Here is a 26365-nt window from a genome sequence, read left to right as displayed (position 1 = left end):
ATTGTGATTGATATTGGTATGATGTTTGTGTGATAAATCTACTTCAACTAGTCAGGACAGAAGTTTCGCCAATATTATTAACTTTTTGTAATAGCTTATGTGTAGGGTTGGAAATATTTAGGCCATTTATCAGTAGCTTTTTAGATAATAGCTTGAACAGTATGATAGTTAATGTCATTTGGAAAAAGAAGTGAGCACTACTTTGGACAGATGTAGAAACCCTTAACATAAAAATATACTAATTGTTTATTCAATATTTTATTCAAAACCATTTAATTAGTATTGAACCCTTACTTTCTTCCAGGTGTACATCAGTGTGAATACTGAGCAAATAAAACAACACTGAACTGAGGAGCCTTTAGAGGATTTCCATAACAAAGGCAAAAAACTCATCTACAATTTAATAGGAACATTCAAGCTTCTAGAAGGGAGACAAAGATGGAATTGAGACCCATACTTCTGAGGCTATGGGTGAGTCTCTTAATTTCAATATTGTTATCATTTTGGGCCAGATTATATTTTGTCGCATGTATGTGTAAGTGGATTCAGAGTGCGGTGGGGAAGCTGTTCTGTGCATTATAGGATATTTAGCAGCATCTTTGGCCTCTACCTACTAGATGTTAGTAGATCCTTCAGTTGTGACAACCAGGAATATCCCTACACATTGCCCTATGTCCCCTAGGAGGCAAAATAAACTTAGTTGGGTATCTCTGTGCTAGAGACACACTTTGGGAAAGTGACAGTATTGGTTTAAACTAATGTTTGGTCATTGAAGTTGTGGGACCTGGTTAGATTCTTTACATATCTTGATGCTGAGGCCATTTGTTGGACAATGGGATATGGGGTTTGAAAGAAGGAAAAGAGTGAAAATGACTGCAAGGATTCGGCTTGAGCAAGTGTCGGTGTAGGCTGTCATTAATATAGTGGGGATTTACTGTGGCAGGAGCAAGTTCTGGGAGTGAGAATTAGGAGGTTAGTGTTAGGATATAGTAAATTGGAAGTTAAGATAAATTGGCAGTTGGATTTGGGATTAAGATAGATAACTAAGCTGGGTTATCATTTTGGGAATTAGCTTGTAGATTTTGTTTAAAATGATGAGACTGGACGAGTTACCAAGTGAGTGGTAATAGCTATGGCAGAGAATAAATTCGAGGAAAGTTCCCTGTGATATTCCAAATTTAGGAAATTGGTAAGATTCAGAAGAACTAGAAAAGGAAATTGAAAAGGAGTGACTCAAGATGTTAAAGGAAAACCTGAAAATTACTATGTCCTGGTAGCCAAGTGAGAAATGTGTATCAAGAACTGTGTGGTCAGTAGTCTGATAGGTTAAGTAAGATGACTGAGAACTGACCGCTGGATAAAACAGTGTGGAGGCTACTAGTCACCTTGTTAAGAACAGTTTTGATGAAATGGTAGGAAAAAAGCCTGGTTGCATGGATTCAAAACAGAATTGACCAGAAAGGTTGAAAAAAGCAAGCTCGTATAGACAACGTTTTAAAAGAGTTTTGATATAAAGGAGAAGAGTCAAATATGGCAGTAGCCGGAGGGGAAGTAAGGTCAGAAGATGACAGCTTTTTAATGATGAGAGTAACAATATGCAAGTATGGTGGTGGGAGTGATGCATTAGAGGGGATAATAGAGATGAAAAAGACAAGGGAGGGAGAGGGAGGGGGTAAGGAGAGAGAGAGAGAGAGAGAGAGGGAATGTCCCTGAATGTGAGAGGGAATCATATCTAGTGTACAAGTGGAAGATTTGAGTCCATGACCCATAATCTCCCAAATTGTGCTTTCTAGATTACTTGACAAATTTTGTTTAAGCAAAAAATAGCTAAAGCTTGACTTCTTCTAAATATTAGCAGAGAAAAATAGTATCACAATAAAAAATAGGATGTACAACATCCTGGCGATGATAATTGATTACATAGTATTTACTTCAAGTTCTTTATAAACATCTAATAAGTGATGCCAAAAGAAATTTTTTTTCTAAGACATTAATCCACCAAAACAGAGACGAAAAGGGGAGACAAAATTTGAGGAACTGGAGTGAAGTTGAATGACTTCTAACTGGCTTACTGTAAAGGTCAGTCATAGGCTGGCAGTGGGAAGGCTGAGGAGAAAACTTATTTAGCATGTCTTTATGAATTAATTCATTTTGGAATTTATGAATAGGATGCTATTTGGTCTCAAGAATGTTTTCCCATCTCAGAAGAAAACCAGCAAATTACTTTCCTGAGAGGATATGCAACAGAGGGTCTCAACTGCTGGTCACCAAGTACAGTTAAGGGTGGGGGGCTCCTACTGAAAATAGGGGAATTAAGGAAACATGTACAGGGTGAGGGCTGAGATCCATGTGTTGTAAGCTTATGCAGTTCTGAGGGTGCTGTCTGCTGGGCCTTTGCTCTCCAGGCAGGAAACCTGGGTGGGAGGTGAGGGACAGCTTTCCTAGGGATCTGATGAGCCTACAAGAGAAGATCCAAATATAGTGACCTTAGAGTTTTCCAAGGAAATATCTTGGCCAGATCATCTAAATGTGAAGTCCAATCATTCAAAAATCCCCACACTTGATCAGAGCTTTCTGTAAGATTTTTAGTGACCCACTTTTAAATATGAGCAGGCAACAGATGCACAGAGTATCTTTGTACACCTTTTAATAAAGGATAGGGATTAAAACAAAGAAAGAGAAGAAAGTAGTTTGGGACAACAGATACCATGCATAAAAAATAAACTAGAAAAGAGAAAAACTACAAGCAATATTTTCAGAGGAAGGGGGAGAAAATGAGCAAGGCCAGAAAATAAAAGGACACTTAGAAATTTTTTCAAAATAGCAAAAACAAAAATACAATAGAAAGTCTGGAAGATAAAGTTGAGAAAATCACCTAGAAGATAGAGCAACAAAGCTATAAAATGGATATGAGGAGAGAGAAACAAAAGTATATATATGTGTGTGTGTGTGTGTGTGTGTGTGTGTGTATATAACATGAGCATGTATATAAATTATATGTATCTAAATATATATATAATTATATAAAATACAATATTATATACAAAGATAGGTAAATAGTTACATCCATACATACATACACACACGCATAAACTCGAATACCAGTTTAGGAAATCTATTAAATAATAGGGATTTCAGAAAAAGAAATGGAGTAAATTATTAAATTATTTGGGAAGATATTCCAGGACCAAGAACTACGAGTTTCCAGGATGACAAAGTACGCCAAATGCCCTGTGAAAAGGTTGAAAATAAATTTACACCATGGCACATCATCATGTAATTGTGGGACACTGGGAAAAACAGACTTGTAGAGAGAGAGAGAGAAAAGATGTCACAAACAACAGGTCAGAAATCAAAATGGCTTCAGCTTTTAGAGCAGAGTAACATCTCCAAAGTTATGAAGAATCCTGATTTCCAGTCCAGAATTCTGTTTCCAACTAAACCATCAATCAAATGTAATCATAGTGTAAAGACATTTTCAAACATGAAAGATCTCAAAAAAATTGCATTTTTCTTAAATTGTTTCTCAGAAATCCATAGGAAGATGCAGTCTACCCAAATGAAGAAGTATGTCAAGAGAAAGGTATGTTGCTTAGGAAACCAGGCTCCCCAACACAAAGGTAGATTGATATTAAAGGAAGAAAGTTGAAATAGAACTGAGGGATGAATTGTTGCCAATTCCGTAGAAAGCTAAGCAAACAAACAAGAAAATTACTAACTCTAGGAAAAGCAAGCACAGGAAAATCAAAGCTAGTACTCTGAAATAAACCCTGTAGAGAAAACAAACAAACAAGGAAATCAGTGTGATAGAGTCTTCAATTCCCCACCTCTAGCAAGCAAGAAATGGAGGAGTTTTTAATCTTTATTTAATACATTTTTCCTCTTTGTACATATACTTACAGTAGGCTAGGTTGTTTTACATCCACTAAAATCTACGTGCAGTACTTGGTATTTATATTATATTCCACCATAGGCAGAGTATGATTTAATTCCAATGTACAAAGTAACCATGGTCAGTATATTACAGTTTCTCTGCAGTTACCATTACCCATTTATCTTCCACTTCAATATTTAAATGATTTAGAACAAATATTAAAAGACTACCCTGAACCCCAGAGTAAAAGAAACAAATGAAGAATTGTCTGGAGAAAGTAATTGTCTAAAATTTGAGTTGTCTAAATGAGAAAACAAATCTAAGTATCATGCAAGGTAACACTGAAAAATTCCCTAGCAAGTAATAATGTAAAATGTAAACACAGATCTTCTATATTAACAAGTAATCAAAACAGAGCCTGACGTCTATTTAAAAAGAGCATGCACTGTAGATTCTGCTTAATGAATTAAATATGCCAACTACTCACTTTCAAAGCAGTAATACATAATAGGCAATGACTATTTATGGGATCATATTTATATTTCCTATAAATAGATAGCATTCGCTCAGTCCTCCAACTGTAACTTTATGCTGGGTTGTAGTAAAATATCAGGTTGAAGTGTTGTGTAGTTTTAAAAGGGATGGAATGAGGAAATTTTACTTTGCCTGGCAACAGGACCTAATAGAAAATGTTTTCTTCTGAACATTTATGTTGGGATAAGGATAGATGAAATGAGAAAATAAAATCCAGAAGAGGAGAATCAGCGTCAATCAATTCATTTGATTATTTTTCCCCTCTACACCCCCTTGCCCCACTCCTACCCCATTCCTTTTTTTGGCTTGAAAGAATTTGCTAATAACTGTTTCCTTGAGTGTTCAGGATCCACAGACCTAAAACAGAGCTTGCATCTTTTTCTTAATGTTGTAATGACACACATTTTTCCTAAAAAAATGTCACTAGAGCTTGAGTGACCACTGTGCTGGTTTAGAAATAGAATGCCCAAGTAACACAGGAGTCTAATCACTTCCTTTAGCTTCAGACTGGAATCAAGAAAAAAATTACTGAACTTCCAATTCCTAACCCAATACTCAGGGCACAAGTGTGTACAAGTTTGGGAAGGAAACTGGAGACAAAGATATTTATAATTCAAGATTTTTTTTTTTTTTTTTTTTTTTTTTTTACTACACAGGTTAAACCTACTGTTGGTAAAGTTTTGTTTAGTTTTGTTCATTTTTAATAAAAACAGAAGGTTGATAGCTAGTGATTTAAGCTGAGTGAGAGAAGCCAGATGCCAAAGAGTATATTCTGTATGATTGCATTTGTATGAAATCTGTGGCAGAAAAAAATCGTAACAGTACTTGCTTCTAGGACTGGGGTGGGGGTAGGGATTGATTAAGAAGAGGCATGAGGGAAGTTCTATAGGATGATGGTAATTATCTTGGTAGAGTTAGGGGTTACGCAGGTGTACGCATTTGCCAAAATTCAGCAAATGTACACTTAAGACGTGTATTTCATTATATATGTAAAGTTTACCTCAAATGATAAAGATATAAACAAATATTGAACTCTATTTAACAAAGGAAAACTGAAGTATTTAGGGGGAAGTACTAATATCTGCAAGTTACTATAGTTTCATTTTCTTTGAACTTTAAACAATGTCATGTAAAAGTGTCTCATGTAAGTATGATTACATAAATTTACTAGAAGGGAAAGAAGAGTTCTGCCACTTAATAACAAGGGACCTTGGCAAGCACTTTCAGACGTCTATGCCTTAATGTCTAATGATCATCTGCTTCAAAGTGTTGTTCGGAGGGTTCAGTGAGATGATATACATAAAGCAGCTATAACAGTGCCTGGAGCAGAGTATGTATATTTAATAGAGTGTCGTTAATGATAATAATAAAGAATACAACATCAAACAGCAAAAACAAACTCTTTAGGATTTCATGCTAGTTAGTAATTGAACTAGTTAATCTAATTTCAAAGTTTCTGCTTTTCATCTCTTTAAGAAGTGGTATGTACTCATCTGTCTGGCCTGTTTATTTGGTATAAAGCACAAGCTATACAACCCCCTATTTTTATTAAGAATAAATAAAACAAAGCAAAATTTTAACCAATAATAGGTTCAGTGAAAATTTTCTTGCATAATAAAAAAGTGCAGACTTATAATTCATTAATTATAATTAATATATATAATGTCCTTTACATTATATATTGTATAATATATATTTAAAAGAAAAAAGGCTGCTTAACATGCCTGGAAATTTCATCTGAGTGATATGTGCTACATTTTTAAAAGACTATGAACTAAATTATTATGAAGACTAAAATAATATTGATATTATTGTGTTTGCTTACATGAAAGCTTTTTGTTTGTTTTCTCCTTTATACTTGAAGAGATTATGGAATTCAGGTCTCAAGAACTCAGCGTTATTTTCAATACTGGAGGGGGGAAGAAAACTTCATTTCTAGACAGTATAAAAACTCACTATATATTTTTTCACCTTAAGAATACTTCCATTAATAATTTTTAAATCAAAGTCTTCTTTCTATTAAATGTTTTAATTCATTCTTGTAGAAAATTGGAATGTAGAATTAAATATTTGGGGAAAGATATTAGCAGTACTGGGAGACTTCAACCACTACAAAAAGATGGATGTATTCCATTGTGTCTTGTCATTTCTGTGAAATTGTATTTTTGGTTTACTCAGTGAAGCTGGGCTTCTAGATACAGCTGGGCTCAACACCTCAAATCTTTTAAACTGCAGTGTAAAGCCACAAAGCCTCCAATTATCTACCTATCTAGATATTTCTCTTAGTAAATGTAGAACAATATTAGTGAACACTCTCATTCTGCTGGAGAAAATGGATAGGCCACTCTCCATGCTGATAAAATAAAGACTTGTATCACAAAGAATAAACAACTAAATGAGCAGCAATAAACTTAATTTGCACATTAGATATGCTTTTCCAAGTTCCGACATTTCAGTTGAAAATAATGCTGAAGCAATGAGGCCTATAATTGGACATACAGAACTTCTCCAGTGGGGAAACAAAAACAAATGTTGCCTGCAAACAAGATCATTTTTATAGCCTGCTGTTACTCTGCTTTTTAATAATTTTCCAAATGCCAGATCAAATAATTTCCCCTTTTATGTGATTTTCATACACCTCTTAGTGTATGTACACATTGTAATTTTACTAAGTCCTCCAGACTGAAAACATTTAAACTCCCTTTCCTTTCCATTCTCTGTCTGTGCCTATGGAACATGTCCTCAAATTACACTGGGCATCTGCCAGGGCTCTGGTAAGGCTGGTGCTAATTGCACTCCCTGTGTTGAATAGCAAATTGCTTTATCCTGTTGCATAGTGGAATAGAAATTTCCAACATACAGTGCAGATAACTTCAGAATCCTCTTGACACAGATAAGCCATATCAGCTAAAAACTAAGCTGGAAAATATCTTACTCCTGTAACTATTATCTTTTTACATGTTATCTAACAACAACATTTCTTGCATGACTGAGGCAGGTAAGTAAATTCAAAGAAAGATGATTGTTTTATCAGCTTTACTGAAATTTCTCATTTGCTCCTTACCACCCTATTACCAGAAAGGTCACTGTAAGATTTTGATTTGAGAAATAAAATTATATTTGACTCTATAATGACAATCAGATGAACATTATAGACAAGAAAATGCAAACATACAAACACACACAGGTGCACACACACACATACATACATACACAGAGAAGTATTAAATCGTCTTAACAGCCAAATGGCTACACTCTTAACAGTCAAGAAAATGTTTGAATCAATGCATAGTATTATGATTCCTTCTCATATTAAAGCTTCAAATTTGTAGGTTATAAAATAATAATTTTGGCAGTGATACCTTCAACATTCCCACGTGAAAGGGAATCAGAGATAGCAGTCTAGTTAAGAAGCTGTGCTAATGATAGACTTATCTTAGAACTGTATTTGTGTAAAAATCCCACAGTTTAATAAAGATTATACATTACAGATCAGTAATAAAGCAAAGTTTCTAAAGATGCTTTTATCCATACTGTACACATTTTGTGTTTATGTAGTTTTTTTAATGTATATGTTATTATGTATGTATGTGTTTATTTATATTGCATATGATGGTTACTGTCAATGGCAAAGAAGCAAGAAATCCCCAAATCCCTTTAAAATGGCACATGGATATTTCATGAAGGTTAAAAATAACAAACACAATTTCCTTCCCATTACTAGATATAAATGAGTGAAAATAACTTGATATTCATGCATATTGACATAAGCCCTTTTTGCATATGTAAATCATCCTCTGGTATTATGCTGAAAATACCAGAACAGTGAGTTCTCTGCATGAAGTCTTTCAGATTTTCATGTATTTTCATATTTGTCCCCCCTTTCAGAGTGTGGGGTTCTCTATGTATTAGAATAATGTAACTACAAACAGTAAAATTGGGAAAGTGAAAGCATTTACAAGTTTGTTATTTGCCTTTGATGTTCTTTATTGTGAAGTGTTCTAACAAGAGTACACCCTGAAAAATTGAAAACTTGTAGATTTTAGAGCAAGGAAGTCAGGATGGAAATTATCTCTGAGAACTAAGGGGAATGAGGTGAGATCCTTTCACTCAATCAATAAATATTTATTGAACACATACAGTTCCCAGGACTGTACTAGAATTTGTGATGTCCCTGCCTTCTTTATGCTTCTTTTCTAGAGGAAGGGAAATAAAGGGAAAAAAATACATGTAAATAAGTGAATTATATCCTTTGTAAGAAGATGAAATGTGCCACAGAAGAAGAAAGAGTAGAAAAGATAAAGTTGACCAGGAATGTAGATTGAGATAATTTTGTTTCAATAGCTCCAGCAAAAAAAACACTAGAAATAAGCAAAAATATATCAGTTTTTAAACTGAGCAATCTTAGTTATTTTCTTACTCATAGACAGAGTGGAGTGCCTGAGGATTATGGTGTGTTTTGTGGAACATCCCAAAATACATATCAACTTGATTCTATCTTGAGAATTAGGAACCTATTTAGTAAGAAACATGGCTATGTTTCACCTCTACAATATCCAAATTCCATAATTAGAACTAAGTTAGTAGCTGCTCCTGAGTTTCTCACATTTATGTGAGTCTTCTCCTTTTACTTTTCTTCCATTAATTACTAATTGACAGCATTAAGACAGCATTTAGCTAAAGGCTAAAGAAACATTTGAGGAAAAGAAACTATCCATTTAGCTCAATCTATTAACTTTTTTTCTTAGTCTCTGAGGTGAAAGCATCCCCATCATTGTATTTTAGCAGGAAAATTATTGGTCCTACTCACCCATCACCAGTATTCTACCAAAACTTTCTTTGAGAAACTACGTTTCCACTACTGATGTCTTCATCCTTAAAATTTCATATTTTAACTCCTCCTGGATTTCTCCATACCTGTAAGAATTAACTGCAATGCCTTTTTATCCTCTACCATATTTTAATCTTCTGCTGTAATAAAAATGAGTGCATACCACCTGTAGTTTCTTAATTTGACATAAGGTAATCTCTTCTGTTTTTTTCTCCTTAATGGACATGTTAGTTCTTCAAACATAAAGCATTCACACTCTTCAGTACATGAGTATTACCAAAACTTTGCTGGAGAAATTCCCTATTATTAAATATAGCTACGGCACATTCCTTGAAACATTAAGTCCATATCTGTCTTAAAAACCTGATGACAATACAATCTTAAAGAAGTGAAGTTTTTCAAAATATGCTACACTGGTTGAATTTTGATACAAGTTCTATCATTTATATTTCCCCTGAGTGTTTCAGACAATTGTTGGCATAATGTAATAGGCTTGAGATAAAGTTGGGAGAAATATCTTCCAGGGATAAAGATGAGTTTATTTTCCTGGAGACATTTTAAAGGATAGTAGAAGTATAGCAGCTAACTACTTTTTATTGTATTTAATCATTTTTAATAGAAATGATGATAAAGCATCAATTGCTGAATTTAATCATTTGGGCTTAAGTAGCTGCTCAAACTCATCTTTCAAGACAGTCATTTTTGTCATCCAGGAGGCAATAAAATGATAAAAGTGACCTGGCTCCCCCTAAACAGACTAGTTTTATGAGCTGAGGTTCAATAAAATAAAGTAGCAAAGATGGGGAATAGATGCATCTAATGCTAATTATGTCCTTTGGTGATATATGTAGTTGCATTTGGATTGATATTAGTTTAAAAGTCTCAAGACTAAGGTATGCACTTTTACCATCTGAAGTTGTGTGAGCGTATGTGTTTACTGTGATGGGAATCTAATAATAACTCAAATAGACACTAATGTTTAAATTTTTTTTCTTTGCAAAGAACTGCTTATTAAGGTGAATGTAAGAGAGTCTGCATTTCACTAGTTAGTACTTAGAGTTATAGAAATAAATGAACTGATTATGCACTTGGCAGCCTTACATCCAGGTAAAAATTTTACACAAAATGAGTTTCTGAAGGAAACTTCACAAAAAAAATATTATCCACTGATGTCAACAAAATGTCCATGGCTTCCCCACACTGAGGCATCTGTGGAAATCCAAAATTTTTAGTTCAAGTTTTAGTTTTGTCTAATTACCCGCTGGACAGCTTTTCAACTGCCAAGGTATTCACATCTACCATGTTATTCCAGTGGCAAAGTGAGCATGCTATTAATGAATATGGGAACACAACTCTTAAATAAAATGTGAAATCAAACATTTCACATATACAATATGATACAGGGTTGACAACTGTGATAGAGGTCATGATATGCATACATATCTCCAATGTTCATCAAGCACAAATGAAGATAGTAAAATACCTTTTACAACTAGGCTGCCAGTGTTCTTGGCAACACCAAACTGATTTGTAGCTATGCAAGTGTATGATCCGGCATCCGACCTGGTAACGTTATGTATCTTGAGGCTGCCATCCTTCAGGATGAACACTCTAAAAAGAAAATGTATAACTAACATAAGTAAGGCTCTTTAAAACTGGTAAGTCTTAACCACCTATTTTCATTTTAAAGCGTTACTGAAACCATGGGTGCATTTGTTAATATGAATGTATTCCTTTCCTATTATCCTGCTTTTAATTGTGAGCAATCTGTGAATCCACATATTAGAATAAATGACATTTGCTTTTATTCTGACACAGTACTGATAATTATTTTGCTATAACTTGAATTATCATTGCTGATTTCAATGCACATTAAAAGTCAAATGAGTGCTTGGTACTACAGTGCCCATTTGCTTGATTAATAACAAATGCAATTAGTTACTATGCATTTTGAAAAACCAACTCTGGTGAAAACTGAACTTGGCGTTAGAGAAACGCAAGCCCAATTTTCACATTGTTTACTCTGTGGCTTTATAGACCAGTTTTTACTTAGGACTTTCAGCTACCAAACAACAGGGTTTTCAACCATGACAATATTTGCCTGTGCTAGTGAGTTGAAGGAACCATCCATGGGGTTCCATAGCCAGGGGGCTCAGGCCATCTTGTTATGTGGCCTGTCCCATTAAAAAGAGGAAGAGAGAAGTAAAAAGAATGAAGGCTTCAAGAATCAGACTGAATTAAATATTCCTAAAATACATGTATTCATATAATACGCAATGGAGAGAGCTATTTAAGAAGTTCCAGTCTTTGAAAAAATGATTCGTATGAAGTTTTCTCTGAAACTCAGAAATAGTCAAAAGCAAACATCAGAACACTGTCGTAATCAAGGGAACCCCTAAGATTGGTTTCTTGACAAAATCATCATCAAATGTTTTAGTAAGGAGACAAAAAATGAAAAACAAAACAAAACAAAAAAAAAACCATGTGCCCAATTTTATGTCTTATAAATTTAATTAACGACCTTTTAAAAATACAGCTCTAAGAACAAACACTAGTGGGTAGTCAGAGTTGCAGAAAAATAAGCAGTGAAAACTCATTTGTAATGACAACGGTTTTAAAGGAATGAAAGGAAAGAGAGTTGGCATGCATGTCACATCCATTAACAATAACAAAACAGTATTTCTTTCATTGCAAACATATCATTGTTTCTAATATGTGTATTACAGGAAATGTAGCTAATATAATTAATTACCCAATTTGAAACACAGAGAACATCAGCCAACTACAATTTGTATGAAACCAGCTTATGATGTTGGGTGTATTATCAGTGACAAGTTCCATATTCTGTTGTCAAGTGAGTGGAAGGGGCCACATCTGGGTTTAGAATGTTCCATGGCACATAATCAGATTTCTTTTAAGTCATTTTCTTGGAGTATTCCCCAACAGTGAACATTTGACATCTTATTTAATTTCTGAAATGTCTAGATTTCTTGATCCCAGTTTATACTAACAATCGAATCATACCGCTATTGACACAGTAACAAAGCTATTCTAGTATGCAGCAAACTTCTGGCCAAAAACAATTCTTAACCTGATTCAATTAGAAGAGGTCGGTGTGAGAAACATTTGGGTGCATCACTTACCTCTAGAATTTAGGAATAACTAAGAATTTCAAGCAACACAGAAACATTAAATTTTGGCCAAAAAACATTTTAAATGTTAAAGAAATATGTATCTGCTGATAGCTAAAGGCCGTCAGACAAACTTCCCAGCTAGTAATACCAATGTTTATATGTCATAATTTTCCACTTAGCTTTCAGAAAAGGACAATTCATATAAACTGTGGTTTAATATTACCCTAAGTCCACCAGCCTTTTCAGGCTCATTGTGTATGTTCAGTAATGTTTGTTAAATTGAACTGAAATCGTCATCATTGAAACTGATTATTTCTTTTGAAATCTTAGTCAATCAACCGACATTTCTCAAGCTTCAGATAATAAGAAGACAGACTAAGACTAGGAAAAGTTAAAATCTGCTCAAGATTAAGCAGCTAATAAGCATCAAAGAATGAATTGAAAATTATAACTGAGTATCTCTAGTGCTCATGCTCTTTCCAGAACCATCACTTTGCGTCACTTGTAGTAAATAATTCTGCATGTTGACTATGACGTTCAAGAAATATCTGCTGAGTCATCATTAGAGGCCCTTAAGATGGTCTTAGGTGTTTGCTCCTCAAAATGTGGTCTCATCCCAGACCTACTGAATCAAACTTTGCATTTTAACATGATTTTCAGTAATTAGTATGTACAATAAAGTTTGAGAACATTGCTCAGTTCATTATAAATCAGACTTTAGTCTGTAAAGATTATCTTTATGTCTAAGTAAGAATCCATTTTGTTTTCATAGATCAATATGTAAAAATGTGCAAAAGAATAAAAAATCTTAGATTTAAATGTTTTATGAAAATAGCCAAACTAGTAACCAAACCAATGTATCATTTATTAAAACTAGATGATTAAAAAAGTAATTCTCCCTAGTGCCCTAGGATATAGAAAGCCAGACATTTAACTATAGAGATTTTATAACATAATAAATGGTATGAATATTTCAACTTACTATTTTTTCATTAATAAGAGATGTTAAAATATAGTAAGAAAACTTAATCCTTAACAATGTAGATGGTCTCAAACTATCTAATCATAGCCCTAAATTTATGCAGCAGAATAATTAAACAAAAACTATTAAAGAAAAGTGAGAATTTCCAGTTCTCTCACATATCAAAACACGGCTTAGTAGAAATTATTAAAAAAAAAAAAAAAGAAATAACACCCAATTAACATCAAACTGTATTAAGAAAACTGAGCAATTGACGTTTTCAATGATAGGGAAGGATGCACATGAAAAAATTTACTGGAACATTTTAATTGATAGTTTTGGTAACATTCATAGAGAAAGATAAAGACTGACTTTTTCTATCCTTCTTTTGAAATATTCTAAAAGATATTTTAAAATAGTACCTGGAGGGTTCGAAAGGATATATTAATAAAGTACATTAAAATATTGTCTTTGTTCATACAAGACTCTCTGGTATTTAAAAACAAAACACAGCCACAAGTATAGATACGCTCGGCTAACTGAAAAACTGAGAAAACACTCTGGTGATAAAAATGGAAATTTGCATAAATTATTAGCAAACAGAATATAAGTTACAGAGAAGAAAGCAAAAGACAGTGAAGTGATTGATTACATATAATACAGATATATATTTAAATTAGCACTTAATGCTGAGATTACACTGCTAATAGACAATAGATCATAAAAGCATATATGAAAATATCTGGTACCATGGAATATGGTAAGGCTTCTAAAAACTTAACAGCAATTTTAATGCCTGATTGGAAATAGAACAATGCTAAGACTTTTTTTCCTTCTAAATTTATTCAACAAATATTTATTAAATACCTATTGTGTTCCAGGCACTATGTTAGATATCACAATAGGTATGTAAGAAATAGAGAATGTTAATATCGAAGATATTCTTTTTCACGACTAAACTCATTGGTCAAAACACAAGCAGGTTGTGAACTATTATTGTAAGCTGACTCTGCACAAGTCCTCTACTAAGTGTATAATAAATGTCAACTCATTGACTTACTAAGTAAACCTCTGGGCTTACTATTGTTATCATTCCCGTTTTACAAGTCAGGAAACTGCAGCATGGAAAGAAGTGGGTACCTTAAGGTACACACTCAGTAGTGTAGCACCAAGATTCCAACCATGCCTTTCTCTTTACACCAGGAAGCACTTATTTTAAGAAGGGCTCTTTCACTTCAAGTTTACAAAGTATAATTTACTAATAATATAGTTACTTAGAGCACAAATTTAAGCATATATATACATATATATAAAATTGTATTTGCATAAAATGATCTTTAATATTGGAGGTTTATAATCTGACCTTCAGGGAATCCAATAACTCCCCAAAATGTGATGGAACATTTGTGTGTGTGCATATATGCACATTTCCTCAGATTTCTAAGCGTTTGTGAAACCTTAAAGGTGAGTTTGATCTACCCTACTATAGGAGAGTTTTAACCATAAACATGAGGTAATAATGATGGCAATACTAATACTAAGGATTATTTTTCTTCTGTTACACTGTCCTATGCAATAATGTAGTTGAGTTATTAGCAAACGTGGAATTTGGGGTCAACTGCTTGTGACTGAATCTGAGCCCTAATATTTAATATTTGTATTACTGAGTCCAAGTTACTCAACTGTGCAAGAGTCTTCAGCTTTCTCATCTGTAACATGGGGATATTAATATTACCTGTGTCACTGAGTCATGAGGAGTAAATGATATAAACTGTTTAAAATGCTCAGCCCTGTCTATGCCCTACTCCTGGTTAGCCATCAATAAGTAGGTTTTTAATGAACCATTTTCTCATTCTGCCAAAGAATGTAAGCACTTCTATAACTCCATGAGCAGTAACAACAGGGAAAGAAGGAAGTGTTTTGTCACAATTCAGTTTGAACAAAGGGACCTGAGAGGTATATGCCAGGCTTTTTGAAAGGAGCCTAATGCCAGAAGATTTTTCCTAGCATTACGTTTCACTGCCTAAGACCCTTCGTTGAATTCATGCCACTTCGTGTCTGTACTTGTGGAGTCAATCTTTCCGATCCGCATTGCTCTCATTTTTATTTTAGAAATGGAAATAGGGTTGTCATAAGAATTGAATTAATTAAACGCTAGCTATTAATCTTATTCTTTTTCTTTGCTGATACTAGTTTTTGGTCTTTGCTCTTCTCCATGACTCGGACCAGCATTTTCAATTCTCACTTTGATTCTTACTCCTGCCTGATGTCTTAAAAAACACTTTCATCTGACTGGACTCAACAGTATGTTTTGTGGCTTTAACTACAATATGATTATCAGTCCTCGGTGTCACCAAGTTCTAATACTTGACTTACAGTGTATGTATGTTTGCTCTTTAACTCTTCCTCTATAATCATTTCACAGTTCAGTGATAACACTGTTCCTCTCTGGTGTCTATTCTCAAATATCCACTTAATTAGAATATTTCACCTGTTCACACAATCAAATAGAAAAATTTCCCCCAAATTACCAAAGCTTAGTATTCTATTCAGATGATTAAATCACAAATTAAGGCATTGCATTTAAAATGTTACATAATAATTAGAATTTAAAGACATTTACATGTATAGATATATTATGACCATTCAACAATAGAAAAATTAATAGTTAGCATTTGTAATGTATCACACTATTCTTCTAATTGCATTTGGGCATTAAAAAGGTGGAAATTCAGAACTACAAGCTGTGTCTGATAGTCAAGTGACATTGGGAGATTTTATAGTCACATTAGAAAACAGAAAATGTAGAAACCTGAGCCACCAACATATGTAAACATTTCAAGGTTAACTGATAAGTTGAAGGCAGACTATGTAGTGTGATTGAACATCCAACATTTCAATCTTCCCACTGTCAGGGAACGTTAGTAGCATAAAGCGAAAACAAAAGTAATGGATGCTTTGACTAGTTGCCTTCTACTTTCATACCCTTTGCCTTCTACTTGATGAGCTATTGTGAATAAAACATCAGGAAGATAGACTACGACATCAAGTGAACTCCTAGGAGTCTTTTACCTGGAACATGTGTGTCAAATTTTGTGTCATTCTAAGGAATTAGTCTAAAGACTAATGTCGAATGCTTTTACCCTTGCTTTCCTAAGTTGTACATGATTCCAATTCATTACAAGCTTCATAAATAAAATAGATATTAGCATTCACATCTAGTTTATCACTACAACTAATCTAATGTATTTCCAAATTTTGATTTACCTACATATAGAAAAAACAGATCTATATTATGTAGACCCTATATGAATAGCAAATGAGGAAGGCTCTGATTTTTTTTTTTGTTTAATTGTCGACCATAGCCTATCACAAAATTTGAGGACATAGAAGATTAGCAATAGCTAAATTTCTTAAACTCAGAGAAATTAGGACATTGGGCAATTACAATTTCATATTGCTGAAACTAGAGCAGTACTTCTATTTTTATAGTTAGATTATTAACTGGAGTATTGCTTCCACTTCTGTCTAAAGATAATACTGTAGACCATGAAATTTTAATTGACAGTTTAATTTTACTGATATCTAGAAAATGTAAAATAGATTGGATTAAAATGAATTAGATAAGTAGGAAAGTATGTATAAATTTTGGCTCTGCACAATTTAGGTTTTAGGTAAAATGTCCCACTGGAATCCATTTTATTTTATTTTATTATTTTTAATTTTTTTTAACATCTTTATTAGAGTATAATTGCCTTACAATGGTGTGTTAGTTTCTGCTTTATAACAAAGTGAATCAGTTATACATATACATATGTTCCCATATCTCTTCCCTCTTGCATCTCCCTCCCTCTCACCTTCCCTATCCGCCCGCTCTAGGTGGTCACAAAGCACCGAGCTGATCTCCCTGTGCTATGCGGCTGCTTCCCACCAGCTATCTATTTTACGTTTGGTAGTGTATATATGTCCATGCCACTCTCTCACTTTATCCCAGCTTACCCTTCCTCCTCCCCATATCCTCAAGTCCATTCTCTAGTAGGTCTGTGTCTTTATTCCCGTCTTGCCCCTAGGTTCTTCATGACCATTTTTTTTTTCTTAGATTCCATATATATGTGTTAGCATACGGTATTTGTTTTTCTGTTTCTGACTTACTTCACTCTGTATGACAGACTCTAGGTCCATCCACCTCACTACAAATAACTCAATTTCATTTCTTTTTATGGCTGAGTAATATTCCATTGTATATATGTGCCACATCTTGTTTATCCATTCATCTGTTGATGGACACTTAGGTTGCTTCCATGTCCTGGCTATTGTAAACAGAGCTGCAATGAACATTTTGGTACATGACTCTTTTTGAATTATGGTTTTCTCAGGGTATATGCCCAGTAGTGGGATTGCTGGGTCGTCTGGTAGTTCTATTTTTAGTTTTTTAAGGAACCAGTGGCTGTATCAATTTACATTCCTGGAATCCATTTTAGATCAAATATTGACATTACATTTTAATAATTTTAGCACCTGATTAGCATAGTTAAGGTGTAATATCTATGCTTATCTCACTGTCATTTAATAAGCTATCTTTTAAAAATTCCTTATTTTAACAAGCTACAAAAACTGATCTACAAACAAGTAAATACGTAAGCTTCCTCATTTAAATCAAAGCAAAGGTTCCTTTTCTGTCTTTTTATGTCAATAATTTTAAACAGCTCTAAAGGCAGTTATACACAGAAAATATCTCACACCTCTGTACAGGGAAAATTTAAAGGTTTAATCACTGGATTATTAAGATGTATTTTATTATTCCTTATAAAATCATCAGAGTAGTAAAAATCTCAACAGATAACCCAAAAAAGAAATAACAAAAAAGATAAAAAGATAGAGACAGAATAAAAATTAAGTGCTATCTCAAGACAGAGATGACTGAATGGGCACAGAAAATAAAATCTAGTCTCTCTACTAAATAGTGTAGATCATCTTCTGCAAAGAACAATACACTTTTTATCTTTAATCAGTTCTAAACAAGGGGAAGCACATACCAGAAAATTCAACAAAATTTATGGAAGGAATTCTTAAATATGTTATCTCTTTTATTTTGTCTGGCTGTTAGGAAAGAGCACAAATATTCTTTTCAGTAAAGAGTTGTGTAACTCCCAAAGAGAAAACAAATGTTCATAATTTGCAAATCTTTGTTAGAATACATCCTTCAGAGACTTGCCAGATGAAAGCCTAGAGTCTCTTCCCCAAGTATCTAGCAGAAGATTTGCACTCCAATCCGCTTGTCTGAATTCCATCCATCCTCCCAAGCCTACTTTGATTTTCACCGTTTCAGACACACCTTATGTGTCTCTGTCTCCTCAGCTTCTCTTAGTTCCATTGGCTGCCAAAGGTCCAGATAATACAACCCCACTGACAAAGGGGCAGCCAGCAGATAAATCCCATTTTCTTTCCTTCCAAAGTCTTTTTATTCCCAAGTGGTTTCTGTCTGGAGACAGTTTATATGACTAACTGATGCCAGCCTACGTGTTGTGTGTCACTTGGCTTAAAGTGAGTCAGTGGGCAGTGTAATAAGATATGATCCTGCATTGCTGCCTGCTTCACTCTTAGTTTTGTGTCCTAGGGAAACTGGAGTAAGATATGTAGCTTTCTCTATCACACCTGTCCTCTCAAACACGACAGTTCACAGTACTCTCTCTGTCTCCCCAAATATTAAAAATCAGCAGTTTTGTCCTACATCAATAAACTTATATGGGGAATTCCTTGGTGATCCAGTGGTTAGGATTCCGCACTTCCACTGAAGGGGGGGCGTAGGTTCGATCCCTGGTCAGGGAACTAAGATATTTTATTTTAAAAAAATAAAAAATAAATAAACTCATATGCAGGGAGGTTTAATAACTTACTTAGCTACAGCAAGGATGCGGGTCTTCTGATCCTGATTTCTACTGAATCATTATCTGAATCATTATGTTGCCTTGTATTTTGAATTTTCCTTTATTTTAAGACTTTTTTTTTTACAGCAGTTTTAGGTTCACAGAAAAACTGAGAGAAAGGTAGATTTCCTATGTACCCGCACATATGCATAGCCTCCCTTGTTGTCAACATTCCCCACCTGAGTGGTACATTTCTTACAGTTCATGAACATACACTTACGAGTCATAGTCAAAGACCATAGTTTAGCTTAGAGTTCACCCTTGGTGTTGTGCAGTCTTTGGGTTTGGGAACATATATAATAACATGTATCTATTATTATAATATCATACAGAATATTTCCACTGAACTAAAAATTCTCTGTGTTCCACCTGTTCATTCTTATCTCCTCCAGCCCTTGGCAACTCCTGATCTTTTTACTGTCTCCAAAGTTTTGCCTTTTCCAGAATGTCATATAGTTGAAATCACACAGTATGTAACCTTTCAGATTGGCTTCTTTTAGTTAGTAATATGTATTTAAGATTCTTCCATGTCTTTTCATGGCCTGTTAGCTCATTTCTTTTTAGCACCGAATAATATTCCATTGCCTGGATATACCAGTTTATTTATCCATTTGTCTACTGAGGAATCTCTTGGTTGCTTCCAATTTTGGGCAATTATGAATAAAGATGCTATAAACTATATAGTGTGCAGGTTTTTATGTGGACATAAGTTTTCAAGTCCTTTGGGTGAACATTAAAGAGTACAATATCTGTATTGTATGATAAGAGTATGTTTAGTTTTGTAAGAAACTGCCAAACTGTCTTCCAAAGTGGCTGTACCATTTTGCATTCCCATCCGTAATGAATGAGAGTTCTCGTTGCTCCATATCCTTGCCAGCATTTGGTGTTAGTCTTCCAGATTTTGGCCATTCTAATAGGTGTGTAGTGGTATCTCATTTTAATTTACATTTTTCTGATGACATATGCTGTGGAACATCTTTTCAAATGTATATTTGCCATCTGTATATCTTATTTGGTAAGGTGTATGTTAAGGTCTTTTGCCCGTTTTTTAATGGAGTTGTTGGTTTTCTTATTCTTGAGTTTAAAGAGTTCTTTGCATATTTTAGATAACAATCTTTTATCAGATGTGTATTTGCAAATATTTTTTCCCAGTCTCTGGCTTGACTTCTCATTCTGTTGACATTGTCTTTCACAGAGCAGAAGTTTTTTGTTTTTTTATTTTAAGGAAGTCCAGGTTATTATGTCTTTCCTTCATGGATCTGCCTTTGATATTGTATCTATAAAGTCATGGCCTTACCCAAGGTCATCTAGATTTTCTCCTATGTTATCTTGTAGGAGTTTTACAGTTTTTTGTTCTACATTTAAGTCTGTGATCCATTCTGAGTTAATTTTGTGTGTGTGTGTGTGTGTGTGTGTGCGTGTGTGAAGGGTGTAAGGTCTGTGTCTAAATTCTTGTTTTTCTTTTTTTTGGCATGTGGCTGTCCAGTTGCTTCAGCACCATTTGTTGAAAAGACTATCTTTGCTTTGTTGTATTGCCTTTGCTCCTTTGTCATAATTTTCTTTTTAGACAAGTTTTCACTCTCTAAATAGACTGTAAAAGCTAAGTTTTTTTGCTTAAGTGATATAGGGGTCAAGTGATATAGGGGTTTTAAGACCATGAACTCTAAAGTCAGCTTGCTTTTGCTTTGTTCTGGCTCTGTTCCTTTGGAAGCACTTGCTTGCTTTCTATGAAAATTTCCATGTAAATGGGGATAACAGTAGTAATAATATCAGTTTGTTATGAGAATCAAATTTTTTAAATGTATTAAAAATGCTGAGATAAGACTAGAGGATAATGAGTAACCCCAAATGGTAGCTGTTCTTCTTTATGGTTTTTGTATTTTTCAACAATACCTATAATTCATAGGTACTAAATAAATACGTATTTTCTGTTTGTGTATACCACAAAACCTTTAGTCTTCTCTTTCTAGGTGCAGATGTATATTTATTACCATTACCAATAAATTCAGTAAACTTACAGAAAGTCACTCAGGCAAATAATTTCTTTGTTTAAAAGTAAAAGCTAGGGCTTCCCTGGTGGTGCAGTGGTTAAGAATCTGCCTGCCAGTGCAGGGGACATGGTTTGTAGCCCTGGTCCGGGAAGATCCCACATGCCACGGAGGAACTAAGCCCATGCGCCACAACTACTGAGCCTGCGCTCTAGAGCCCATGAGCTACAACTACTGAGCCTGTGTGCCACACCTACTGAAGCCCGCGTGCCTAGAGCCCGTGCTCCGCAGCAAGAGAAGCCACCGCGATGAGAAGCCCGCGCACCGCAAAGAAGTATAGCCCCTGCTCGCCGCAACTAGAGAAAGCCCGTGCACAGCAACGAAGACCCAATGCAGCCAAAAATAAAATAAATAAATTTATTTTTTAAAAAAGTAAAAGCTAGTTAAAAATATAAACATGATGCTTATTTAGCTAAGTGACTTTCAGTTCGTTTGCTGATGCCATATAAAGTAGGACAAGAGTTGAGGTAAAGAAATACATTCAAATCAGTCTTAGCAAGGACAAGGCTTGCTTATCCTTGCTAAGAGGATATAGAGCAAATTTTAGTCATTCTTTTATATAGTTACAATCATGAAACTAAAGTTTTAATAAAGTACTTAATAAAAAATTCTTAAATTATTATGGTAATATGGACCCTGTTGGGGGGTTCCTAATTATTTAGTTAATTTACAGAAAATACAGTTATTATAGCCTTTGTTATTTTTTTAGCCTCTTCCCTAGCTCCAAAGAAGTAACAGTGTTCCTTTGGTCTCTTGTATTGAGTAACATCAGGCACAGAATGTTTAAATTTATATGTGTAATGGGATGTGAGTGGAGTAGCAAAAGTAAACAAACATAAAAAACCTACATGGTGTGGCATCACCAATCGGTAGCACAAATAAATTCAATTTTGCTATGTTTTGTCAGAAAATACGTTTTTCTCAGGTGTGTAGGGGAAAAACACAGTATGCATGGTTGCATGCCCTTTTTTCTTACTACTCGTAATGGACGAAAGGATTAATCAGATTAAATAGCTAAAGATATGTTTGTCATGAACTGATTAATCAAAGATGATTTGAGGGTCATTATACAGTTAACTGAGAGGGTTTAACTAGCAAAGGATTGTTTAGAAATATTACCTGGAGATTAAAAATGGACTCAAACACATTTTAATTTGCATAAAAATAAAAACATCACTGCTACCAGTGTCTAATTTTTTAAAAATTCCTGGTTTCTATGGTTGCATTTTATGCCTAATGCATAATTACTGGTGTGAACAGCCAAATGTTTCAGAGTTAAGTCTTTGGTTCAACTCTTCTAAACTCCAAAGCAGAAATCAAGCATCAGACCTTAGAATTCATCAAAATGTGACTCCTTCTTTAATATACACAAATAATTTAAGCAACGGCTTTGTAGTGGCTGACATACAATGCAAAAACAGATTCAGGGTGACTGAATTGTGACATAAATTAGGAGATGGCAGATAAGAACCTTTGCTAAATAACATAATTATTTGGTGTAATGATGTGTCTTTATTTCGATGGCATGCCAAAGAGTGTGCTGCTAGGCTGATTCCCATAAAATGTGAAGGAAGTGTGATTTAACATTAACAAAACTGCATCAGATGGAGAGCTTAGTTAAATTAATCCAGTGAAAGAGCCCTAAGAGGAATATTTAGCTGTTTAGTAGAAGAAAGGAAAGATCAAGAAAAGTGTCTGCATTTGCTGCAGTATTTTAGGATGCCTGAGAAAACACAAAAGGGAATTAAAACAGATTCATATGCTAACATGCCTTACAGCCCAAGCAAATCAAAAGAAAAGATAGGAAATTATAAAGTTAGCAAATGACAAAAAAGTTGTGAAAATAGGACTTAAAAGAAATATCTTAAAAAGTATGCTCCCAAAATAACTGGAGGAAAACCGATTGAAAACACAATGGGAGAAAGAGTTGTGCAAAACAGAATGGAGAAGTTTGAACATTGCAAGGACATTTTGGCTACACTTTCATTATGTTTATGATGATGAGCCTATTGTGTGATTTTCCTCAAGGCTTTGAAATTTTGCAAATGTAAAGCTGTATCTGAAGCTTACTTTGAGATAGATGGATGAGATTCAAACACCGCCAGGTGAACTTAAACTAGTAACTTTATCCCCGAGGTCTTTGTTTTCCCTCAGATGTAAAAAGTGAGGGAATTGGGCTGGAACATTCATGATTATTACCCCTTTAACTCCAGCTTTGTAATTCAGTGCTTTCAGAATATGTGTATCTCAGAAATGCCTCCCCTTGCTATCTTGAACGTGGGTAGTTTTGAAAGTGATGGATGCTAGTGGGATTTCCAATTCTAGATCCCCTTTGGCTACTGAATTATTGTACTCCTCAGAATCTTTACAAAACTAACAAACTGGCTGAGAAAGGGAGGTCAACTTGGATGTGCCTCCTAGTCTGCTAATTCTTTCTTCTTAATTATAACACATAATTTCATATCAGATCAAGTCCTTTATGAGTTTAGGGAGTTTATCCGTGTTTGTTGAATTTGCATATCTGTGTCTATATGTCACCAAAAATTATATTGTATGTTACATTGAAAATCCAGTCAGTCATTTGAACGTTGTGGATGCAGGATGCTAAGCCACTAAGAGGACTGAATTATTTTATTTTATTGATGTGAATTGACTCCATCTTTCAGTATATTGACAACATATGGACTTATCCTATACCTTTTATTGATATAAAAATAGAATTTGAGTGTATATATCACAGTTTTCAGAAGAATTTTGGTCTAACTGGAAAAAATGAGGAACAAATAATGTGTACAGTATGACAGTCTGCATTTAGATCCACAGATGGACACTATACTACTTCAAAAAGCTAATGAAAAACCTACAGTGTAGTGTTTAATATTACACATGGCTTTGAAATCAGAGCTTCCTGGAATTGAATGCTTTTCTATCATTTACTATCTGTGTGACTGTGGACATGATGCCTAACTTCTCTAAGCCTTAGTTTTAACTCATCTAAAAAGTATAAATAAATGATAACCTCCATAGGTATCTTGTAAAAATTAAGTGAATTGTTGTAGCTAACATTTTAATATACTGCCCATTGTAGGTAGGATATTAGTGGATGTTATTATTGTTATTGTTATTATATATGATGAGACTCAGGGTCAACTATGAGAAGGGTAGATTTCTGGCTATATTGGTTAATTTAATCTGAGAAAGAATGAAAACTGTATGTAATTAAGTACATCTAAGCATCCCTTGAGTGCTCAAAGAGTCAACTGTTGGATCGTTCATAAAATAATTTGATTCTCTACTTAGAGAAATCATGGATGAAATATATCCTGTACTGAGGAAGGGAAGTCTAAATCTAAATCTTCGAAATGGCATCAAGTATGAAGCTTACTATGGATTAAAGCTGCCACACAGTAAACCTGTTCCTCCTACATTCCTCGTGTAGGAGATTTTCCTACCTACCCTTCAAGTGCCAGGTCAGTTACCTCCAACCTGCTAAGGCCTTTCTCTCCTCCTGTAAGCTGCATTCCTGAGTCTCTACACCATCTTCTGTCTGTGGTGACACATGCTCCACTGCACTGGAGCTGTTGACCTGCCTGCTTCCCCCGCCAGATTCTGGGCTCATTCAAATTTATAAACCTAGAATCTTCTACATGGCCTGTCAAATTGGTTTGCAGTTGTGCTTATTAATAAGTGAATGGTTTGACAAGTTACACTTGAGGATCAGATTTGTCACTCTAACTCAGTAATTCTCCAGCTATGCTCTCAGGAGATCCAGGGGATTCTTAGGGCACTCCAACGGCTGCTTGTGGCTGAAAAGTGATGAGGGTTTAGAGAGGGGCTCTGATTCTCCCTCCAGGACATTAGCCAGATTAGTTCAATTTTACTTGTTTTATGAAATGAGCTCTTGCATAAATTTCATTTGGAAATGCTTTTTAATTCTACTGTTGAAAAAAAGAAAAAAAAAAGATATAGGGAAATAATAGCCAGTGACTTAAAAAAAATGCTCTGATAGCCTCACTCTTCATTTTGAAAATATTAACAAGACTCACTGTCACATAATTGGTCTGGCTTTTATTTCTTCAACTGGATCATAATTTCTACCAAGACAAAAATTATATTTCTATCTATTTCTATTTATTTACTTTCTGTATGCCCACCAGTTATCTCTAAAAAAGGGTGGGCGTTAACAAACACTTGTCAAGCAACCATTTTCTTTCCAAGTAAGGAACATTATACTTTAAGCATATCAAGTGATCACTTTTTTCTGCCAAAGTCAAACGGAGAATGAAAGGTCATTTGTATAAATTGCACTAATAACTGACCTTGTCTGTCTATAAAATTATTGCTGTTGAATATTTACGTAAACTTTGGAAGATATAAATGTCACTCAGAAATTAGAAGCAAGCACTTAAGTAAGTTGACACCATTTGAAGGCCAATTGTATTCATATTTTCAAAAAGTAACTGAACTGAGGACTTACATCTCCTCAGCAATGAGATAAGATGAGGAGCTGAGGTGTTAGTACAGGAAGCAGAGTTCTTAGGGGAAAGAAGATGAAACAAAGTTTCTATTTTTTAAATGATACATTTGCACCAAGTCAGTGTTTCTCTAGGTGGTATGGAACAGTCTCAGCTTTACTTGGGAGCAGAGAGAGTGAATTTGTAAAAATGCAGATTTCTCAGCCCTTCTTCTTACCCACTAACTCAAAATCTTGAATGCAGCTCTGGGATCTGCATTTTTCACAAGGTTCTTATGCATAATCATGCATGATCTTGAAATCTTATACACGAAAATCTTATGCATGATAATGAAATCTACCAATCTAGCCAATGAATTCATAGCAACTCTATGATGAAGCTTATGCATTTTCAGTGATAGCTTATAGTACAAGAATTTATAAGATGCTATTTATTTGTGGAACTTCTTTGCTTTGCTGTATTTGCCCTTGGCTTAAAACCACAGGATGTTATTACCCATCATTAAAACATTTTAAATAGGGAACTAAAGCAATGATAGTCTAACTAAGGCAGTAGTGTAAAACAGCACACACCCAGCTGGG

At 34.4% G+C, this 26365-nt stretch overlaps 1 protein-coding gene across 4 annotated transcripts in view; it reads right to left on the bottom strand.

Moving 5' to 3' along the window:
* The window catches only part of CNTN6 (contactin 6), a 145479-nt gene that overhangs the window by 33855 nt on the left and 85259 nt on the right, over positions 1-26365 (bottom strand). For all 4 annotated transcript variants that reach the window (XM_059937712.1, XM_059937713.1, XM_059937715.1 and 1 more), the window contains one exon: positions 10723-10850. In XM_059937712.1, the coding sequence (XP_059793695.1) occupies positions 10723-10850 (128 nt within the window). The remainder of the gene's footprint in view (positions 1-10722; positions 10851-26365) is intronic.

The sequence above is a fragment of the Balaenoptera ricei genome, chromosome 11 (assembly GCF_028023285.1).
Source record: "Balaenoptera ricei isolate mBalRic1 chromosome 11, mBalRic1.hap2, whole genome shotgun sequence".
Lineage (NCBI taxonomy): Eukaryota > Metazoa > Chordata > Mammalia > Artiodactyla > Balaenopteridae > Balaenoptera > Balaenoptera ricei.
The sequence above is the reverse complement of the archived record's forward strand: the minus strand, read 5'-3'. Positions and strand labels throughout refer to the sequence as shown.